This window comes from Pithys albifrons, chromosome 2 (genome assembly GCF_047495875.1).
Source record: "Pithys albifrons albifrons isolate INPA30051 chromosome 2, PitAlb_v1, whole genome shotgun sequence".
NCBI classification, from domain to species: domain Eukaryota; kingdom Metazoa; phylum Chordata; class Aves; order Passeriformes; family Thamnophilidae; genus Pithys; species Pithys albifrons.
The window spans coordinates 55,769,806-55,788,970 of NC_092459.1; the positions used below are offsets into that span (position 1 = coordinate 55,769,806).

Consider the following 19,165-nt stretch of genomic DNA (forward strand, 5'->3'; position numbering starts at 1 on the left):
GCAAAAAAACCTTCCACCCATTGAATCAGCAACTCCTTTTCATATCTGGTAAATTTTTAGAGAGAGATATAAATCAGACTTGAGCTTACTAATCAGGATTCTATCTGTAATAGGTTAAAACTGTCATTAATGTAAAGCTGATAGAGAACCTAGGACATGGAGGTATACTTGCTATGGTCAATCCTTATTTTTAAGGTAATGGGTATAGAAAATAAATAAACTTAACAATACTAATATGGATTTTTAAAGTGTTCTTTAATTCAAAAATTTGTCTGAAAAGATGAGTATTTACAAAACATTGAGCCTTTCAATTCTGTTATAAAAACCTGCAGAGCCCAGTACACATAAACCTTATAGTAGAATATTATACAAATCCAAAATATAGTAAGATCAATAAAATTCATCTGATTGACCTAATAAAAACCACATCATTTCCCAAATAGGAAAGATCAAATATGAACCAGTGCAGCTTGAAATGAATATGCAGACTTCCAATTGATTCATGAGAGACGGCCTCTGGGCTGTAACCTAACAGTCTAGTAACTGAGACTAGATCAAACCCATTGCTTGTATGTTTAATGTAATCTGTACATACAAAATTTACAAATATTTTCAAAGATTCATTCTTAGTCTTTGAAAAGATGCCATATTTAATTCAATAAAATTAATGCAATCTCTCTGTCTAGGAGTGTTTCTATATATGGGCTTAAATGATCTATCCAAAAGACAAAAAAAAATTAAATTCTTCTGTTAGACAAAAGAACAGAAATGTTTAATGAAGGAAAACCCAAATTTTAAAAGGTCATTGTTTAGCAGGCTACAAACACTGAATGGCCTTTCATATCACAGACAGAAAAAAATAAAAGTCCAGATGACTCAACCCAGGATATGGAGCAGGGTATGGTAAATGTTTCAGAAATCCATGTATTTGCTTGCAGAGAATCTTTACTCAGTTCTTTCAGAGAAAGGCAACATACACTTCATCTAGTGTCTAGTATAAAGAGCTAAAAAGACTGACAGACATAGAGTTAAGCAGCTTCATGACACAAAGGAAATCAAAGCAGAAATCTGTACATGGTTCTCTTTCCTTCTACAAAGCGTATCAGATTTCAGATCAGATGATATTTCACCTTGGTCAGTAACAGAAGGAAGCCTTCACATCAAGGTCAGCCAAACACTTCATTTCACTGGGTTACTGGCAAAGCAACATTGACAGGCACTTGGCTGGGCTGTTGTGCTGGTGACCCATTACTGAGAGGTTGTTGTGAAACAGCAGCTGGTTCCATTTTGCTGATGTGTGTTATGAAGCGTAATCGAAGTTTCAAAGCTGGTCTTAAATTACAAATTATTTTCTCAACCTGTTAAAAAAAAAGGCATTCAGTAAAAAACAGGAGTATTTTTACATCTGTCACTACTGTACACAAACATCACACTAGCACAACAAAAAATGGAAAGAGATAAAGAGAGGCATTTATAATAAAATTTTATTAAACATGCTAACTTTTGGATCTCTTCTGATAACTAATCTTAAAAGACCCTCCCTGGTAGAAGTTATACACCTGTGAAACAACAGGTTAACTCTATGAAATAAGCCACAAAACTGACACTTTTAAATGTACATACTATTATAAACTACACATAAATTGGGTGAATTATTTTTCCCTGAACGTGGATGCAGTCTTGCTTTTGTAACATGTGAAGATACATTAATGAATCAGAAATTATATAAAAACTTACAAGTTATAGAATGAAATGAGGAAAAGTTATGAAACATTCAATAGCTTTATTTCTAGTGATTGTTTTAATAATAGTATTTAGAGCACCCTAGAGCTGTATTTTAAATTTCAGGCTACCTAAATTAATCTTGGAATCTGAGATACCTAGTCTATTGCATCTGAAGCTTTTAAGTTTGTGGAAGTGCACCAGTTTCTTAATTTCTATACAAAGACTAGTTGACTATTAAACAATTGCTGTACTGCTACCTATGAAAACAATTTATAAAAAGATTAAATTACTGTATGGGAAGAAACATAATTGAAGTATCAATATGTACTGTTTACTTACTTGGTCTTTCACACTGTCACCTGTAAACATATACTTCATATGATACAAGAAATCACATATAGGATCCATGTAGTTCAGGTGAGAGCTGTACCGATCTGCATTCAGGAGCATTTCATAAAATGCCACACCAATCTGTTTCCATGGACACAAAGAGCAGCCCAAATGAAAACAAGTTTTTAAAATGCTTTAGAGGAGAAATACAGTTAAAAAGTATGATAAATATGTACTGTTTTTTAGGTATCTGTGATCCCTAACAACTAATTTTCTTACAAGAACAAACAGGCAGGTCTAAGTTATCCCACTATGCTTAATTACATGATTCCTAAGTTAAGCTCTTCTTTCTAGAAGGGCCTCTGCAATCTGATATTTTTCAGCTCATCTGCCTACTGGCCAGCTCAATCTCTTTTCTCCTCCCCTACCCTTATTCACCCTGACATGAATGTAAGAAACAGCTTATATTTGTCCATCCTCGCAACTCAGGTCTTGCACACTTCCTTCCAATGCACAGGGGCTTTCAAAATAGGCAGAAAGTCTGATGCAGATTTTGCATGCAGTTTGAGAGCTGAAGAAAGCACGTACTGCTTGATGTTTCTGCACTGTATTTCTTCTCTTGGTTAAAAGTTCTAGGTCTTTTATCCAACAAGATTTCAGTTAACTGGGTAGCTGAATACCAACTCAGCAATTCAGATACCTGAAATTACTCTTTAATTTGTATAGAATTTAATTCCAAATATTTATTGAAGATTTTTATCACATTCTGCTTCATAATATAATTGCAAAGCTAAAGAAATATATACTTCATAAAGATACACTTTACCTCTATCATGCATCGTGTCCTCTCCTGCTGGAACCGTTGCAGAAAAGGACCAACAAGGTGGTAAACGTAGAGCAACTGGAATTCTGTTTTTACTATGGGTATCAATGATTCTGTGAGGAACCTGCAGTATGTCAAGATATTTACTACTTCAACTGTTTGGTTATTTCACATTTTTTATTTCTTTCCTCTGCTCCAAATGCTAGCCAAAACATCAAATTCTCTCTCTCAGATTTAGGCCTTTATTTTAGAAAAACCAGTATACATCTGTAAATATTAGTTATTTCAAATATTAGTTATATCATGAAAGCTCTAGAATTAAGAATAACATTTACAGTTGATACTTTAGGAATATGCTAGAGTCAATGCTTTAAGAGAAAATTAAATTAATAAAAGCATAAAAGCTAATCAAGACAAAAAAGGCTCACTAAAGGCAGTCACACTCTATATTATAGCCCTGAAACCTACGGACAACAAAAGTCATGCCAGGGTAACAGGGAGCTGGAAAAAAACTTGTGATCCATCTGGCAAGTTTTGAAGCTCCTCTGTACACACTTATTTGCTGGTATAAGTGCTATTAAGTAGAGCTTTGTTACCTTGAATATGTATGGAATTTATAAGACAAATTATATGATCAAATATAATTGCACCTACTTGGGAATGAGAGAAAGCTGTCCAATGCTAGAATGATGCCACACAGCATGTGCCAAAGCCAAAGTGTAGCTACAACTCATCTCAGAGTAAGACTGGTGACACGCTGTGAAGTCAAACAGCTGGAATGGGTAACCAACCCACTCTGTCTCTGATGTCAAGCTGGGACTGTTGATAACATTCACAATGCAATCATGGAGAACAATCCAGTATGGTTCCTGGAAAAAACAACAACCAAAAAAAAAAAAACCAAACCAAAAAGTCAAAATTCCTTCTAAAAAGAACACTACTATCTAAGACAATGTTTCCTCAGCTCTTTCTACTATTATTGCATTTCTAAAAAAAAAATATCTATTTATATGTTATGACATAGTGGTTTATAACCATGTCTGACAAAGGTGAAAGTTGAAGCAGCATGATATAGAAAGCACCTGTGTTAGCGGACTTGAAGGTGTGGCATAATCAAGATATATTTAATGAATTTAATTATTTAATCAGCTAATATAAAGGTCTCCAAAAGAAGCGAAGCAAAGGCAAAAAACCCTCATGGAAGGGGACCAAAAATTTTCTGAGTGCACGCACAGACCAAAAATCCAAGATGGAAACAGGAATAACAAGAGGCAAAGAATATAGACGAAGATGCAAGGAGAGGGAACAGGAAGAATAGTAAGAAATAATATAAAAATAATGATTAAATTTATGTTGGCTTCCTTCCAAGAAGAGGAACCATTTTATTGGGGAAGAGAAGTCACAAGGAAAAGATAGCTGCAGCACATATAAACAACAGGTACAGAACATCAAAATTATTCAGGCAGTCTTGGTCAGGTACCAAGAGTCATGATATTCAGAAGATCAAGGTGTCTAATGATACATGAACTGCAGTACTGTACATGTTTCCTTTTGTGATTTTAGGCGCATCTCATTTATATAGTTCAAGAACTACAGGACATGAAAATGCAAGTATTAATAAAGAATTAGCTTTGCATCAGAACCCTTAAGGATCTTCGTATTACACTGATCCAGTTCTCAATAATACACATAGGGCATTCAGCTGCATATTTAAATAGAAGTGATTTACTTCTTTTCATCCTAGCCTCAACATCTAATAGAAAAACCAAAAAAGTGGTCAATGTTTCCATGAGTACGTTACAAACATGCACATAGCCTTCAGAATAAGTCTCTGTGGAATTTCAGATGTTGGCTATAAATTTTTACAACATACTCTAGAAAGATGATAACCTTTCATGAAAGAAGACTTTTTAATTTAAAATACAACATCCTGACTCACTGGTAAGGCTGTAATAATTAGTCCAATTGCATTCATCCAAGCTGTGATGTTCTCTCTTGGCACCAAGGGTTGACTAAACACAAAAGAAAAAAAGAAAACTAAAGCTCTGAAATACACAATTGCAACTTGTGTTTCTTGTGCATCTAAAGGCAAAGAATATTTCTCTAGTTGAGAGAAGTATAAAAACACACACAGGTATTTAGAAAAGCCAAAAGATCATAAAAAATGCTACTGTGATGTTGTGCAAAACTTTGTTTGTTTTGCATTAGTAGCAGGTTTCCTTCAAAGGCTTCAGACTTTCTTCCTTAAGCTTCAGTGCTTACGAGATTTTGGCTCTTTATTGACTCCTTCCGTCCATGTGCCCCACACAGAGCTACTGAATGAGGCTAAACCTGAATCATTTCAGTTTGTCACTGCTCAAAGGTGTCAACTGAATGACTACAAGAGTACTATGTCCTTTTTCTCACTGCACTTTTCTTCACACTGGCTGAGCAAGAAACAGAGCTGTGGGTCAAATTTAATGCATCATGACAAAAGGTTAGCCTTGGCATACTACTGTTACAAAGCACCCCTGATTTACATGAGCATCTGGAGGATTCAGAGTCCTGTCAATGCTTCTTTGCACTCAAAGATATTAACTGATGAAATGCTCTCCTTTCAGCACAGCTGAGAGAATAACAGACTTTTTCCAGTCTCTGCTACGGAACCCAAAGGATAAGACCTTCACTTGTGTGAGGTTTTCCCTCTAACTTTTATGGGCATCATGCCACATCAACTGTTCCTGAAGTACACACAATTCACTACAGAACATAAATCTAGCACATGATTTTTCTGCTTGATTCCTACAGTCTTGTTTGCCATCCGAAAATACTTTATATATGTAAAACTTAACCTAGGTACACTTACTTTACAATTTAAAAATAAAAGACAATTAGTATAATGGACTACCTTAGCAATCCCTAATTATGTCTGTTATAGTGCAGAGAACAATTTCAGAGAGCAAACATACCTCTTCAGCACAACATTCAGTAGAGCATTGCCCACCTCCTTCCCTGGAACAGCCAGAGCCATAAGCTCCACACAGGTAACATGAAGAGCATGGGCAGCTGGGTTAGGAAACTCATTGAATCTCCAGTCACAGTTTGGAAATGGACCAGGTGATTTGCCTGCCATAGGTGACAATGATTAAGGAAAAAAAAGCTGTCCCAACACAGACTAGTATAAGCAGCACACTGATAAAAAGAATAAAAATTGATGCATATACCACATACTAAATTGAATGAAACTTACTGAAAACAAAGAAAACTGCATTTCATAAAAAATAAGACATACAGAACAAAAGTATCAATACTCAATGACACTGAAGGACTGCATGAGTACATAGCTATAAATATACTACACACACACACGAGGCTGCACAAAGGATATATTTCCCTGATTAAGAGATGGACAAAACCCACCAACTATCTCATTCACTGTCTGCTTCCAAGATGAGAAAATGAAAATAACAGGAATTTTCTATTCTGCATGATAAGAAACCATTAATTTGCCTCTCTGTAAGATCTTTTAGCAGACTTCTAGTGTGATAGCTAATGCAAAAGGAGTATCTGAAAATATTGCACTTTCCCAAAAAAGACTAACTTACTTGAACTACACAGACAAAAGGTCTCCAAACACAGTTAACATTTACATAAAAGAAGGGGTTTATACAACTGAGCTTTCTTTGGAGAGATCCAATGAACTTCTTTCAAGTTACATACAAAAGAAGGGAAAGTTTAGAAAAAGGAGTCCAGGAAGGAATATGTAAAATCCTGAAAACTGGTTAACTCTTGTAAATCTGCCCTAGAAAGAAGTCCAGGGAGCTTCCAGTAGTGCTAGTTTGCCAGCTATTCTCACAGAATTTTAAATATGCTCTAGTCATAAAGGCAAAAATTAATAAAAGGCAGCAATTAAGAAAATGTAGGTTTGTGTTAAATAAAGAACTTCTAGCTTTTCCTTTTTAAAAAAAATAACCAGCAGTTGCTAACAGAACATAGATTAATTTTCAACTAGACAAAACTAATTATATATCATCTTAAATGTGGCATTGCTTCCAATATTTTATTCTTAGTAACACTGATAATGGCATTAGAGAACAGTAATCTCTTTTAGACAATTTTTTAAAATACATATGCTTTGCATCAAGATGATTTTTTTGTGGTAATCAGTATTACATTTAGAATGCGTAAACGTCAGTAATTCTATTTGCCAGTGATGCGTTAAAGAGTGAAATATTTATACAGCTGTACTGTATTTTGTTTATCTTTCAAGATGTTCACTAGGGCAGTCCCTCTGTAGAATAATTTTAAAAAGTACATGGAAGTAATCTAATATGAATTTAGACTGATACATGCAGCTAAATGACTCCAAGCTTTATTTCACATCTGAAGAGACAGAAATGGAATTTTTTTTTTATTGAAATGAAGCTGTAAGACATTGTCACAGCTTTCGTAATGCAAACTTCTGAAGGATATTGTCTACTAGTCTTCCAATGAGCTTGCAATAGTAAGTGTCATCAGGAACCCATGGATTTTCCTCTCGAGGATTCATAGCACATTTGAGGTAAGTATCACTGAGACACCAGCCTAGTGGGCGATTATCTTTGAGAGAGCCAATTATGGCATGAACAAGTTTTCTCTTAAGGTTTGTGCGCTCTCTGAGATGTCCCTCGTAATAGTGAAGAGTGTTGTATAGATAAGTCACTGGTCGGTCTGCCAAGAAGAAAAAGAAAACAACAAAAACGAGAAGTTCCAGCATCACTTATGTTTATGGTGGCAAACTCAAAATTAAAATCAAGAGCTATACAAGACTGAGTTGTATATATTTAAAATCAGCACATATGAAATTGATTCATATTCTTTATTTCAATATACTCTACAAAACTGATCTTCCTTTGTTTTGTACATACTTCAAGGTGTGTGCAGGAACAAAAGAAATGGAACAAAGAAGGTCAGTATTACTAACAGTTCACATCTTAATGATAATCTAATTGTAAACAAATCAACTAAATCATCTCTTCTTATAAAAGGTATTAAATGAGAAGGACTCAGGCCTGAAGTCATGGTAAAGAAAGAATATTGTAAATTGCCTGAGCATAACATAGAAATAACATTTATTAAAAAACCCCTTATTATAAAACGGCTGTTATAAAAGCATTAAAAAACCCCTTGTCATTTGAGTCGTAAGGAAGGACAGAGGGAGCAACTGCATTTCAATTGTTTCAGTCTTGGTAACAAAGTTTGTTAGGACACCAATCTAGAAGGGAATGAAAAGGAAAGGTGTGAAGGAAGCAAGAATTAGCAAGAGACACCTGAATAAAAGCAAGTTCACTGTTATTAAGCTGAAATTCACTTAATAGGGAATGCACGTCTCTGGGTAAATGCACACAGGGTTGACAGAATAGAAAAGGAATAAAACACTGCTGTACTAGTACATGAAAACTATGAGTGAAGGAGATGAAGGAGAATGGAATGACTGCAACAGGAATATATCGATCTGTGTTCACAGTTAACTTACCATGGAATTTGTATAAACCTCCCAAATGATCCAATAAAGTTTCTAATGATTTGGACACTGGAAGCAATTCCAGAAATCTATGAATTACAATATCAAACACAGGCAGAAAGCGCAGGCATACATTTCCAAAATAAATTGGTAAGTACTGGGGCTGGATCTGAACTGGTGGATTGACTTGCTCTGCCAAACCTTCGAAATACAGCTTTTCAGGATATTTCTGGAGGGAAAGAAATCCAACAAAATCAAAATCTCTTTCCTTAGAAGCAATGGATTAAACATTCAGCATCAACATTACTTTAAGAAGACACTTCATAATGCTGTTTATCACGTTTGAATTCAGTGAGATGATTTCACTGTAAAGCTTACTGAAGAAAATCAGCTTCGACTGAAATTAGGTATTAGAGCAGTAGATAACAACTTCTTAAAAAAAAACCAAACTAAAGTTTCACCACCACTCAAAATGGGCATTAAGAGAACACTAAGCAACCCAAGGCGAAACTGAAAGCACCCATCACTTAAATGTCCTTTGTCAAATACTTTAAGAGGGGAAATCGGCACTACTGAAAGTTTGTGCATCATATACTGAATTAGAACACTAGAAATAATATGCATGGAATAAATTCCCTGGGGATGAACTGAGGTCTAGTCAAATAACAGATGGGTCCAGCTGAGGGCTGAGTTTAAGTTTTATCTGTGACTGAAATTTCTATATGCCAGGTTGGGTCTAGAAACTGTGCAGCCATGTCAGAGCATTTCCTGGGCTGCTTTGCTTCCCTGCTACCTTTACACTTTTAGGCACTGCTAGAACACTGTATGGCTAAGGCAGAGGGCTAATACAGACCAAACAGCTTCTGGATGAGAGCCAGACAGCACGTATTGAACTACATGAGAGTTTTCTTGTATCTGATCCATCTCAGTGTTAATTTATTTTTAGACAGAACAGTCCTTTGGTATATCATTTTCTACCCAGTGGAAGCCAGTATATTTACAGCAGCATTACAATCTCAGTAATTTTCTTCCCTGTCACTTCAGGCTACCATGTTCTTGCCACACTGAAGATGGAAGAAGCTTTAATATTTAGAAGAAAATGTAGGTTTAACTACTGGTATAGTCATGAAATACCAGAAAGAAATACTTCCTTCCTAATGCACAAAATCTCTGTTCCAAATCAATTTGAGTAAAATAAAGACTTAAAATTTGATTTAGAATGAACCTCCAACCAATTCTTAAGCTGCTTCTTTGAATATTATTGCTTGACAATTTAAAAGTTATTGCATATAGTGATTTATTATTTTCATACTAGCCCAAACAAATTATGACTTGCTAGGCACTCCAAAAATTGATAAAACTGTCCTGTAAATGATAGCTGATCTCCACAGAAATTATTAAAATAAAAGAATGTTATTAGCTTTGATACCTTGTGGTAACTCATATGCTTTGTATGCCAGTCATTCTGCAGCCAGTGTTCTGGAGAATTCTCCTTCACAAAATCACTCACTCTGTTTCTGAAATCATTAGGCTTCAGTAGGAGTAATTGAATTATGAAGTAACAGACTTGAGCTTCATTTCCTTCATGACTACGCATAGCCTTAAACAAAATGGATCAGATAACATGAAAGTACAGTTGATGCTGCTGTCTTCTTTACAGCCCCTCAGCATTGCAATCACATTTGCTAGCTACACTGGGTACATCTGCCCACAAATTCACACTGAACATATGGTCTTTCAACTCTTTTCAAAATGGATACACACACAAAAAAGGGCAGGTTCAAGCTATGTCCCATTCTTTATTCCATAGGCAGAAAGTCTTATAAACTCTCTGGTGTTAGGACTTTCTCAAGAATTCCAGCTCTCTTTTATCTGTGATTTGTTTTAATGACAATGAAGTTAAGATTGCTTCAAACTTTTGGCCACTCTATATGTTAGGACTTCAGTTTGAAAATCAAAATAGAATTCAAACAATCATCTTTACATTAAGAAGAGATTTTAAATTACATATAAAGTATAATTACTGGATGACAATCTAGTATTTTCTAGGTGAATGCTGCTGTATTTTGCAGGATAACATGAAAAGACAGAGAATGCCATTTCTCTCTTACTTTAATAATGAAACAGGTAGAACTCTATGCAAAGAAACATATGTTAATGGGGGTACAAGATTTTCCACTGGCATGCCACATCCCTTCTAAATCACAGGACCATAGAATCATTTAGAGTAGAAAAGACCTTTAAGATATTTAAGTCCAACCATTAACCCAGCACTGCCAAGCCCACCACTAAACCATCTGCACCACAGCCATATCTACAGGTCTTTTAAATACCTCCAGGTATGGTGACTCAACCATGCCCTTAGGCAGCCCTGTCCTGATGTCTGACAGCCCTTCCAGTTGAGATATTTATCCTAATATCCAATCTAAACCTCTCCCAGCACACTTTGATGCTGTTTCCCCTCTTGTCCTATAGCTTGTCACCTGGGAAAAGGGGCTAATGTCACCTGGCTACAACCTCCTTTCAAGTAGTTGTAGAGATTGACAAGATCTCCCCCAAACCTCCTTTTCTAGAGAAACAATCTTTTCTGGCTAAACAACCCCAACTCCCTCAGTCACTACTTATAAGACATGTACTCTAGACCCTTCACCAGCTCTGCTGCCCTTCTCTGGACTTGCTCCAGCACCTCAGTGTCTGTCTTGTAATGAGGGTTCCAGACCTGCCCAGCCTGTAGCACTGCATGGGGTTGTTGTGACCCAGGTGCAGGATCTGGATCTTTGCCTTGCTGAATCTCAGACAAATGGCCTCAGCCCATTGATCCAGCCTGCCCAGATCCCCCTGCAGAGCCTAAATAATTACACAGCTCTGAGATAGAGCCCAAAGCACTAATCACAACATTTAATAATATCAGGTCATTAAATAACAAAAAAATGACTCTCCTGAAGGCTCAGAGAAGTACAAGACTTGGAATTTTACACTGTTTAAACAGGTAATCTATTATTTCACTTGATTATTGGTTTAGCAAATAGTGTTTAAGACCAACGCATTTTTAAAAAGATTGCTCCTGAAAGCAGACTCTGCATGAAGAACTTCCTCTTATATTCTGAAATGATACTTACCAAACACAGTATCAACCTATCCAGCGTTACAATATTGTATTTCCACACCATGTCATTGAGAATCTCAATACATTTATTGAGCTGCTGGCCTCCTGCAGAGGTAGAGAATTCATACACCAAGAAATCTGCAAATGTCCTGACATGTGCCACCAGAGCTCTGGCCCCAATTCTTTCTAACACTCTAGCAGGGAAGAAATTAAAAAAAAAAAAGAAAAAAGGCAACAAGTTGTTACAGTTCTTTATACATTTTTACCTGGTCTACTTCATATGAGTTCGTGGCTTTTAACACAATTGCCTTATTAAAAAAAAGACAAAACTCTCTCCCTTTAGTAAATGAAGGAAATCCCAAAGCAAAGCAAAAACACCCCAAAACCCCAAAAAACCAAATCCCAAACCAAAACCTTAGAGTAAGAGAATTCCTAAGTCTGAATAATAAATCAGAAGAAATGCTTCAAGTTCACCAATTCCATCTGCAGTATTCTGCCCAGAATCCATGCTTTACTTATGCAATTGTGGTTATTTACCTCTTAGGACCACTTTCTGCACCTCAACTTTATTTTCCTATGGTATGTGCTTTAATACAGCTATAGCATTATAATACTATTTCCTTACTGAACAGAAGAGTAACACATGCTATCATAAATACTGTTACAACAGACCTAACAAGGACTGAAAAGAAATAAATCTATTTTTCACAACTGGAGCTGATGCTGTTAATTACCAAGAACAAATAAAAAAATTACTACTTCCATAATGAATGTTCACTTTAATCCATTGTTTTTTAGGTAAAATATTTGGCCTTAATTCATGTACAAATAATATTAATGTATAAATTATAAATAAATGCTTTATATTTTGTTTACTATTTAAGATTGCCTGAAACACTGCTAGTGTAGGAATCTGAAATCCAGCTTACAGGAAAAAGAGCTAGAAATCTTAAAACACCAGGCCTTAGTCAACAAAGGCTGAGAGAAATTCCATCACCAAGAACAGAGGAGGCTTGGTCATGCTCAACTTGAGGATAAACTGTCTCCTGCCTTAACATAAGAAAAGAGTCTAGAATGAATGCTATCAGATTGTGTTGTAATCCCCAGCTGTCTTCCCTCCATAAATTCCTGAAATTACCATAACCCTTCCTACCTATTAGCATATGTCTCCATGAAACCTTAAAAAGTGGTCAAGTGTTCAATAAAGTATTCCAGTTTTGTTCCCCATACTGGGATCATGTAGTGGTTTGACCTTCACACTGCTAGTACAAGCAAACTGATTAAGTCAAACACCCCCCATCTTACACCTGATGTTTCTCACCAGGAAAAATATGCACTGCAGACTACTGCATGGTGCCACCAATTTTAAACACTGCACAATTATTATGGTATGCTGGCTAGTACCTAGCTCCACTCCCTTTTTCCATGCTTTGCATGCTCTGAATTAATTAAAAAAATCAAGCTGTTAATGCAGAAGGCCTATGTTCTGAGAACTGAGAATGCTGCTGTGGTAACTTTGAAACAGCACGTCTTACAAGCTCACCTGTAGCCAATTTGATTAATGTGATCAGTGTCTAACAACATCTTCCACAGGAGACAAAGAAAAAGTGGGGATGAACCTTGTGCAGAAAAGTGTGTGATTATTTCACTCTCACTGGTCATGGACTTCCACTTCCGGTATTCTTCTTCCACATTCTTCTTCAGGTTAAAACGGCTTTCCTGAGGTACATTATTCTGCTTGAAGAATACCTGAAAAAAGCAGGCTTTGCTGTGACTGAGAGCCTACAGTACAACACTCCAACAGGGAAATGTTTGCCTGACTTAGCACCTTATGAGTGTCTACTTCCTTGTACAATACAACCTGCTAGGTAGGGCTGTTACTTCACCATGATGCCATATGACTGTTTTGTCACTAACAAAGCTATATGACAAATTACCACAAGAAAAAAAGGCTTCTCCAAGTTTTTATTTTATTTTTTAATTTTTAACACAGCTGATTTGCCTTGCACCAGAAGTATCAGTTAACCAAACAGCCTTAGTATACTCCAGGAGAAGTCAATGCATTTCTGAAGAAATAGCAATGTTACAATCATGCTGCATTCTTCAGGGACTTGAGATTAATGCAGTCTACACAGGGGAAGAATCTCACCAACTCGCAAAAGGCAAAGGATCTTATTAAGAGAGGAAATTCACTGTATTTCCAATTGTAACATCATCAGTTTTAAACTATTACCTGCAGAGGAGCTGGAAAACAGCTTAGTGTATGTGATGCCCAGTTATGTGGAGTAAAACTCATGATAGTCTGCAGTATGTCCTTGCACCAAGTTCCCTGAATTGAATCAGAGCCTGTGAAAAAGTCTAGAAAATGAATTGAGGATATTAGAATTTCACAGAAAATAACATGTCTCATTGGTATTTCTTTTGTCATATGCATCAAGGCTTTGCTAGTTCAACACAGTTCCCTTTTTGTCCACTTCACCCAGGCCATTTCTTTGACTCTTATTTTACTCTGCAGAACAAGCTGGATACCTTTTTAATGCTATTAACAATAAGAAAAGTATTTTTAGTTTTGAGTTAGAAATAAAGCAATCATGATTTTAACATTTTACATTTAATTTCCTGTAATAGCAGTAAGATAAGCTTCTGCTGATTAACTGATTAGACTTCTTAAAATTTGAGGAAGATAATGATGATGAAATTACCAGATGCCATTTTATATTGCTTTTAAAAGGCTGCTCAGAAGTACCAATTAAGCTGTAGAATTAAAACAGAAGCCTCATTCCCCCAACCCTTGTGTTCACATCATTAAAGGTTGAGACATGGTATAAAAAACAAACAAAAAAGCCCCATAAAGAAGTCCTTTTCCTTTCAAAACACTTCCACCAGTCTGTGAATGAGGTGTTCTAACTCTCCAGCAACACTCCAGACTAGAATCATAAAAAGGAGAGAAAACATTCCCCCAAAAGCTAACAAAAACCTGATCCATGTCACTGCACATTGTTAAAACATTAAAACACACAATAAAAGTTTTCCCTTCTCCAAGAAAGGAAACCCAAAACACACACTACTTTTTCTTAAATGTAAGCTGTAAAAAGGGGTTGGTTTCCACATGAGCTGCACAGTTGCTGTGAACATTCCATGCTTTTTTTCTAAATAGCATGTATCAGTAATCAATCCAAACATTTAAATTTGAAACAATGAAAGTGAAAATAAGACAGTAAAAAAACCCCAAACCCTAGTTACATGGTAGCTCTTTATAAACTTTTGAGCAATGTCTGATTTCCCTACTGCTTTCATAACAGCATTTTGCATAAATACAAGTAGTTGCAAATTAAAATTACACTTTTTTCAAAACCAGAAGTGCATGGATATGCTTTATGACTAGATCAGTTCCATGATATTCTATTGAACAGTATTTTAGAGAAATGGCTTGACTACAGCTTTTACTTCAACGTGCTGCTGTTACCTGTCACATGTGTTGCCCTTGCTAGAGTTAAGATCAAAGCCCTGTTGAGCTCTTCTGATTCTGCTGAAAGAACTGTTTTGGGATCACTGAGGAACCGTGTGAACTGCGGCTGGACTTCTGAGCTGCCCAAAGCTGTGATTAGCCTTAGAGCAGTGCTCTCAACACTGAAAGAAGGAAATAGTTCAGTTAGCAAATAACACATACTGCTGCTTGTAAGCTTCCAAACCAACCTATTTTGCCTCCATTTTCTGCTTCAAATACAAAACAAAAAACATTTGCTTTGAAAATTATGTTCTTAACCTTTTGGAAAAGAAATTCAAATAAAGTGCTCAAAAGTAGATATAGTGAAAATTCCAGGTGCAGAGCCCCTGAAACAGAGCCTGAAGTCTCTCCAGTTTAGAGCCCCTCATTGTTACCTTTTGCAAGTTTTCATCTCAAAATGGGCATGCAGATAAATAAATACATGCAAAACTTGAATTAAAAGGCATGAATAATGCATAAGAAGCTTCAAAGCTAACTACCACCTTGAAGTAGACAGCACTAAATTGTCCTTGTTAAAGACATGAGGAAGTTGAGGAAATACAACTTTTGATTAAAAGGAATTTAATTTCCAGTGCTTTAGTTGGAAGCACTTTTCACAGAAGGTACTTTGAAGTAAATGAAAAGACTTTTATAACATTGTGTCTCGAAGTATCAAAGTTTGCTCTATTCTACTTGCATGCAGTGCTTAATAAAAGTGACTAACATCTATATTTCACAGACTAAGATGACCAAACAGGACTAAGGTGAATAAAGAGAGTAAGATCTTGAATTTAAGGAGAAAACTGTCTTAACTTGCTTTATTTATGCTTAATAAAGGATAAGCAACTGGCCAATTTGAATTTGGACTAAGCCTGGTTGAGTGGAAGGTATTCCAGCCCATGGCAGAAGGGTTGGAACTAGAAAATCTTTAAGGTCCCTTTCAATCCAAATCATTCTATGATTCTATGAATTCAGTGCGGAATTAGACATTCTGGATATGAACTGATAATAATGAAATTGCTCCGTCTTACACACTCCTACAACATTTATTGTACTCTAAGAGTGAATGGACACTATTTTTCCCAACTTTTCCACAACAAATCCCACAGAAACTGAATCTCATACTTCATTACTCTAACTTCATTAACAATCAGTTAAACTCAAAGGTTTTCCCTGGAATTATCTGCATAACCACTTCAGAGCTTCTCTAACCAGCTTTTCCAGCTTTCCTGTTTTCAAATTAGCCACTGTTTTATGTGTGGTTTATGCTGATGTAAGACACACTCCATGAGGGAAGAACTCATGTCCCATTTAAGCATAATTCTCACACAACTTTCAACAGATGATACAGAAGAAATCTGAGATTATGGTTAAATATGGCAAATGTCACTCACCAGAGATGAAGCTGGTTCTGATTAGTCTGTGGCACAGCAGCCAAGGAATGAAGATGGCTGAGGAGCTGCACTCTGTAATGAGGCTGGATGTGGTGCATCCGATAGCTAAACATTTCTAGCAGAGTATGCAAAATTCCCCATGCGTGAGATTTGAACACTGTTGGCAGAAGCTGACCTTATGAAAAAAGTTTGCAAAGTAAGTTTTGCAATTGATTACACCTTAAAAGACAACTATAGAGTACAATGGTTTTATTAGGCTGCATATTTGATTTGAACAATGTACTACCTCCGAAAAGCATGTGTGCAAGTGCTGCTTGAAGATGCTGTAAATGTATAGAGCTTAATAATCTTTTGAATGAACATATACAGCAGACATGCAAATTATTTTAATGAGGCAATTAAGTATCCTGTGTGTCTAATTAAGTAACTTGGCTTACAATTTTCCATTAAGCATGTTTTGGCACAATGTAGCATAACTAGGAAGGTCCTGACCATACAAGTCATGGCATAAAGGGACAGTGTCACACTTATCTGAAATTTACTGCAGCACTAGGACAATTTTTACAATTTCTTTTATATTAAAATCATTTATACGTGCTGCATCATTATATTTTCAGTTTGACTATGGTCTCTAGTTGCCATTAAAAGAAAATACTACTTAACAAAAGGAAGGGGGGAAAAAAGGGTTTACTTTCTTACTGATAAAGCCTTTGATGCCCAAGGATTCTATTTCCATATAAACCAACAGGCGACTATAGGTTTCCACAAGAGCAGGAGCCAAGGCCACACTAGATTTTGCATGAGCCAACTTAATCACCCTTGTTGCTATGCTATGAATTAGACTGAGAAAAGAGAGAAAGTGTTTTTCAATCAAAAACATGGACTTGGAATCAAAGAAATTTATTAAGTAAGTGAACAGACCTATACCTGACATGTCCAGGCACAGGAAATCATTCTGATGATAACTAGCTATGCACAGATTTACAGCCTTATTTTTAAAAAAAACGCTAGCTGTATACTCTACCTCATTTTGGCATGAACTGTGAGTGAGTCCAAGAGGTTCATTGGCAACGGGGTAATAGACCCTGATGCCACACAATTAGTTCCTGGAAGATGTGTCCTCATGTTGCCATTTCCATAAATAGTCTCTACTAGTACACCCATTGGCAAAGTGAAACACTCTGAATTGGTTGAATAAGCATTGCACAGCAAGGCAATTTTGTAGTCATTCATCTGTAGGCTTTTATTCCTTAAACTCTGTTGCAAAAACCTGTGTGCCAAAGAGATTAAAGATTAGGCAGAAAGAATATATATCGATCCCAGAAATAGAACCACAATAACCCCCGTCAAAAATCCATTATAAAATAGTAGAAAAAACCCAAAATAGTTATTAATTGCACCACATTAAAACAACTACACCTTATGCCACAGTTTCATTGTGTTACAACTTTTCTGTATTAGAGAAACACCTTAGGAGGAAAATACACTATAAAAACCACCTTTCCAAACAAAAACTTAACATAATGCTTATTCACATTTTCCAAACCACAGCATAACAAAACCAGTCAATTTACTTTCAGATCCTCCATTAGTAATAAAGACTTATTATTCTGCAATAAAATACATAATTTCCATTAGCTGGATAATAGCACTTCAGTTTTTATGAAATATTTTGAGTTTGAACTCTGTCTTTTTAATTACTTTGAACTCATTCCTTTGATAACCTTTACACAGCATCCCACCACACGATGAATTCTGAATACAGACTTGGAACTTCCTATTTCATTATTTCTAGGTACAAATCAAAACATAATAAAACCCCCACACTCACTCATGGTGAAGTTTGAGAGAATGAGGAATGGGAATCTGTAACTTGGAGTTGTCACTATGGGCCTTCCGATTCAAATGAATCCAAATGCAGGTCATCGCAAAAGCATGAGTTGACTGGGGTTTGTTAATATCAGGTACAGGAATACACTAAAGAAAGAACACACGAATGTGACATATCACATGGATTAATGTGCAGAAAAAGCAACTCGGGCAGTATTCACAAGGTCAAGTTTTTCTTTTTTTCTGACTTGCAACACCATAAGGAACATTTTTAAAGAAGGGATTCTACCTTAAGAGTGTATGCAATTTTAAATCAAGAGCTCTGGAACAGACCTGGACCTCAGTAATTATTCTGAAAAACACCCAAACCAAACAAATTATCTAAGACCTCGGTGAAAGGAAATTCATGCTTGGAGTATACAAATTCGACATAGAGAAGTACAAAGTATATGCTCTCAGCCTCACACATACATTATTCAGAAATCAGTTATGATATGTGCTTCCACAGTAGGTACTCAGAGGTTCACCACTATTTTCTGAAAAATCTAAATTGTTCAGCTTCACAGCTAATCCTTAAAAATCCTTATGAAAAGGTACAGATACACTCCAAAATTAAAGTTTTGGATGCAGACTCAAGTATATTACTGTCATTGGAAATGGCACTCTGTCCCTCTCCTTTTGCCAACACCCACATTTTTCCCTTTGATACAGTTACTACTACACAAGCACCACTGATAGCACAAGTGAGACAGCACCAACGATATCAATGGGATACCAAGAAAGACCTTCCTAAGAGCAACAGCCAAAGGTAGTATTTAAAATGCTTGTGAAATTGAATCCTAAGAAATGGCCTAGTCACACAATGACTTTAAACAAGTGTAACTCAGAGCCATGACTACACCTAAAGTAAATAGTCCCACTGGTCTGTCTATATTTTATGCTGACAAAAACAAGTGCAAGCTCCTGACACAAATTATACTGAAGAATT

The 19,165-nt window shown here is 36.0% G+C and overlaps 1 protein-coding gene across 3 annotated transcripts in view; it reads right to left on the reverse strand.

The window, feature by feature from the left end:
* Window positions 1-238: 238 nt before the first annotated feature.
* The window catches only part of MED23 (mediator complex subunit 23), a 38,369-nt gene continuing 19,442 nt past the window's right edge, over window positions 239-19,165 (reverse strand). For all 3 annotated transcript variants that reach the window (XM_071549091.1, XM_071549090.1, XM_071549092.1), the window contains 17 exons: window positions 18,179-18,324; window positions 17,372-17,617; window positions 17,047-17,189; window positions 16,348-16,522; window positions 14,933-15,096; window positions 13,700-13,824; window positions 13,010-13,215; window positions 11,480-11,660; window positions 9,790-9,960; window positions 8,373-8,589; window positions 7,331-7,567; window positions 5,827-5,992; window positions 4,818-4,890; window positions 3,533-3,747; window positions 2,882-3,002; window positions 2,065-2,196; window positions 239-1,358 (listed from right to left, as the gene is read on the reverse strand). In XM_071549091.1, coding sequence (XP_071405192.1) covers window positions 1,185-1,358; window positions 2,065-2,196; window positions 2,882-3,002; window positions 3,533-3,747; window positions 4,818-4,890; window positions 5,827-5,992; window positions 7,331-7,567; window positions 8,373-8,589; window positions 9,790-9,960; window positions 11,480-11,660; window positions 13,010-13,215; window positions 13,700-13,824; window positions 14,933-15,096; window positions 16,348-16,522; window positions 17,047-17,189; window positions 17,372-17,617; window positions 18,179-18,324 — 2,892 coding nt within the window. In that variant the 3' untranslated portion in view covers window positions 239-1,184. The remainder of the gene's footprint in view (window positions 1,359-2,064; window positions 2,197-2,881; window positions 3,003-3,532; window positions 3,748-4,817; window positions 4,891-5,826; window positions 5,993-7,330; window positions 7,568-8,372; window positions 8,590-9,789; window positions 9,961-11,479; window positions 11,661-13,009; window positions 13,216-13,699; window positions 13,825-14,932; window positions 15,097-16,347; window positions 16,523-17,046; window positions 17,190-17,371; window positions 17,618-18,178; window positions 18,325-19,165) is intronic.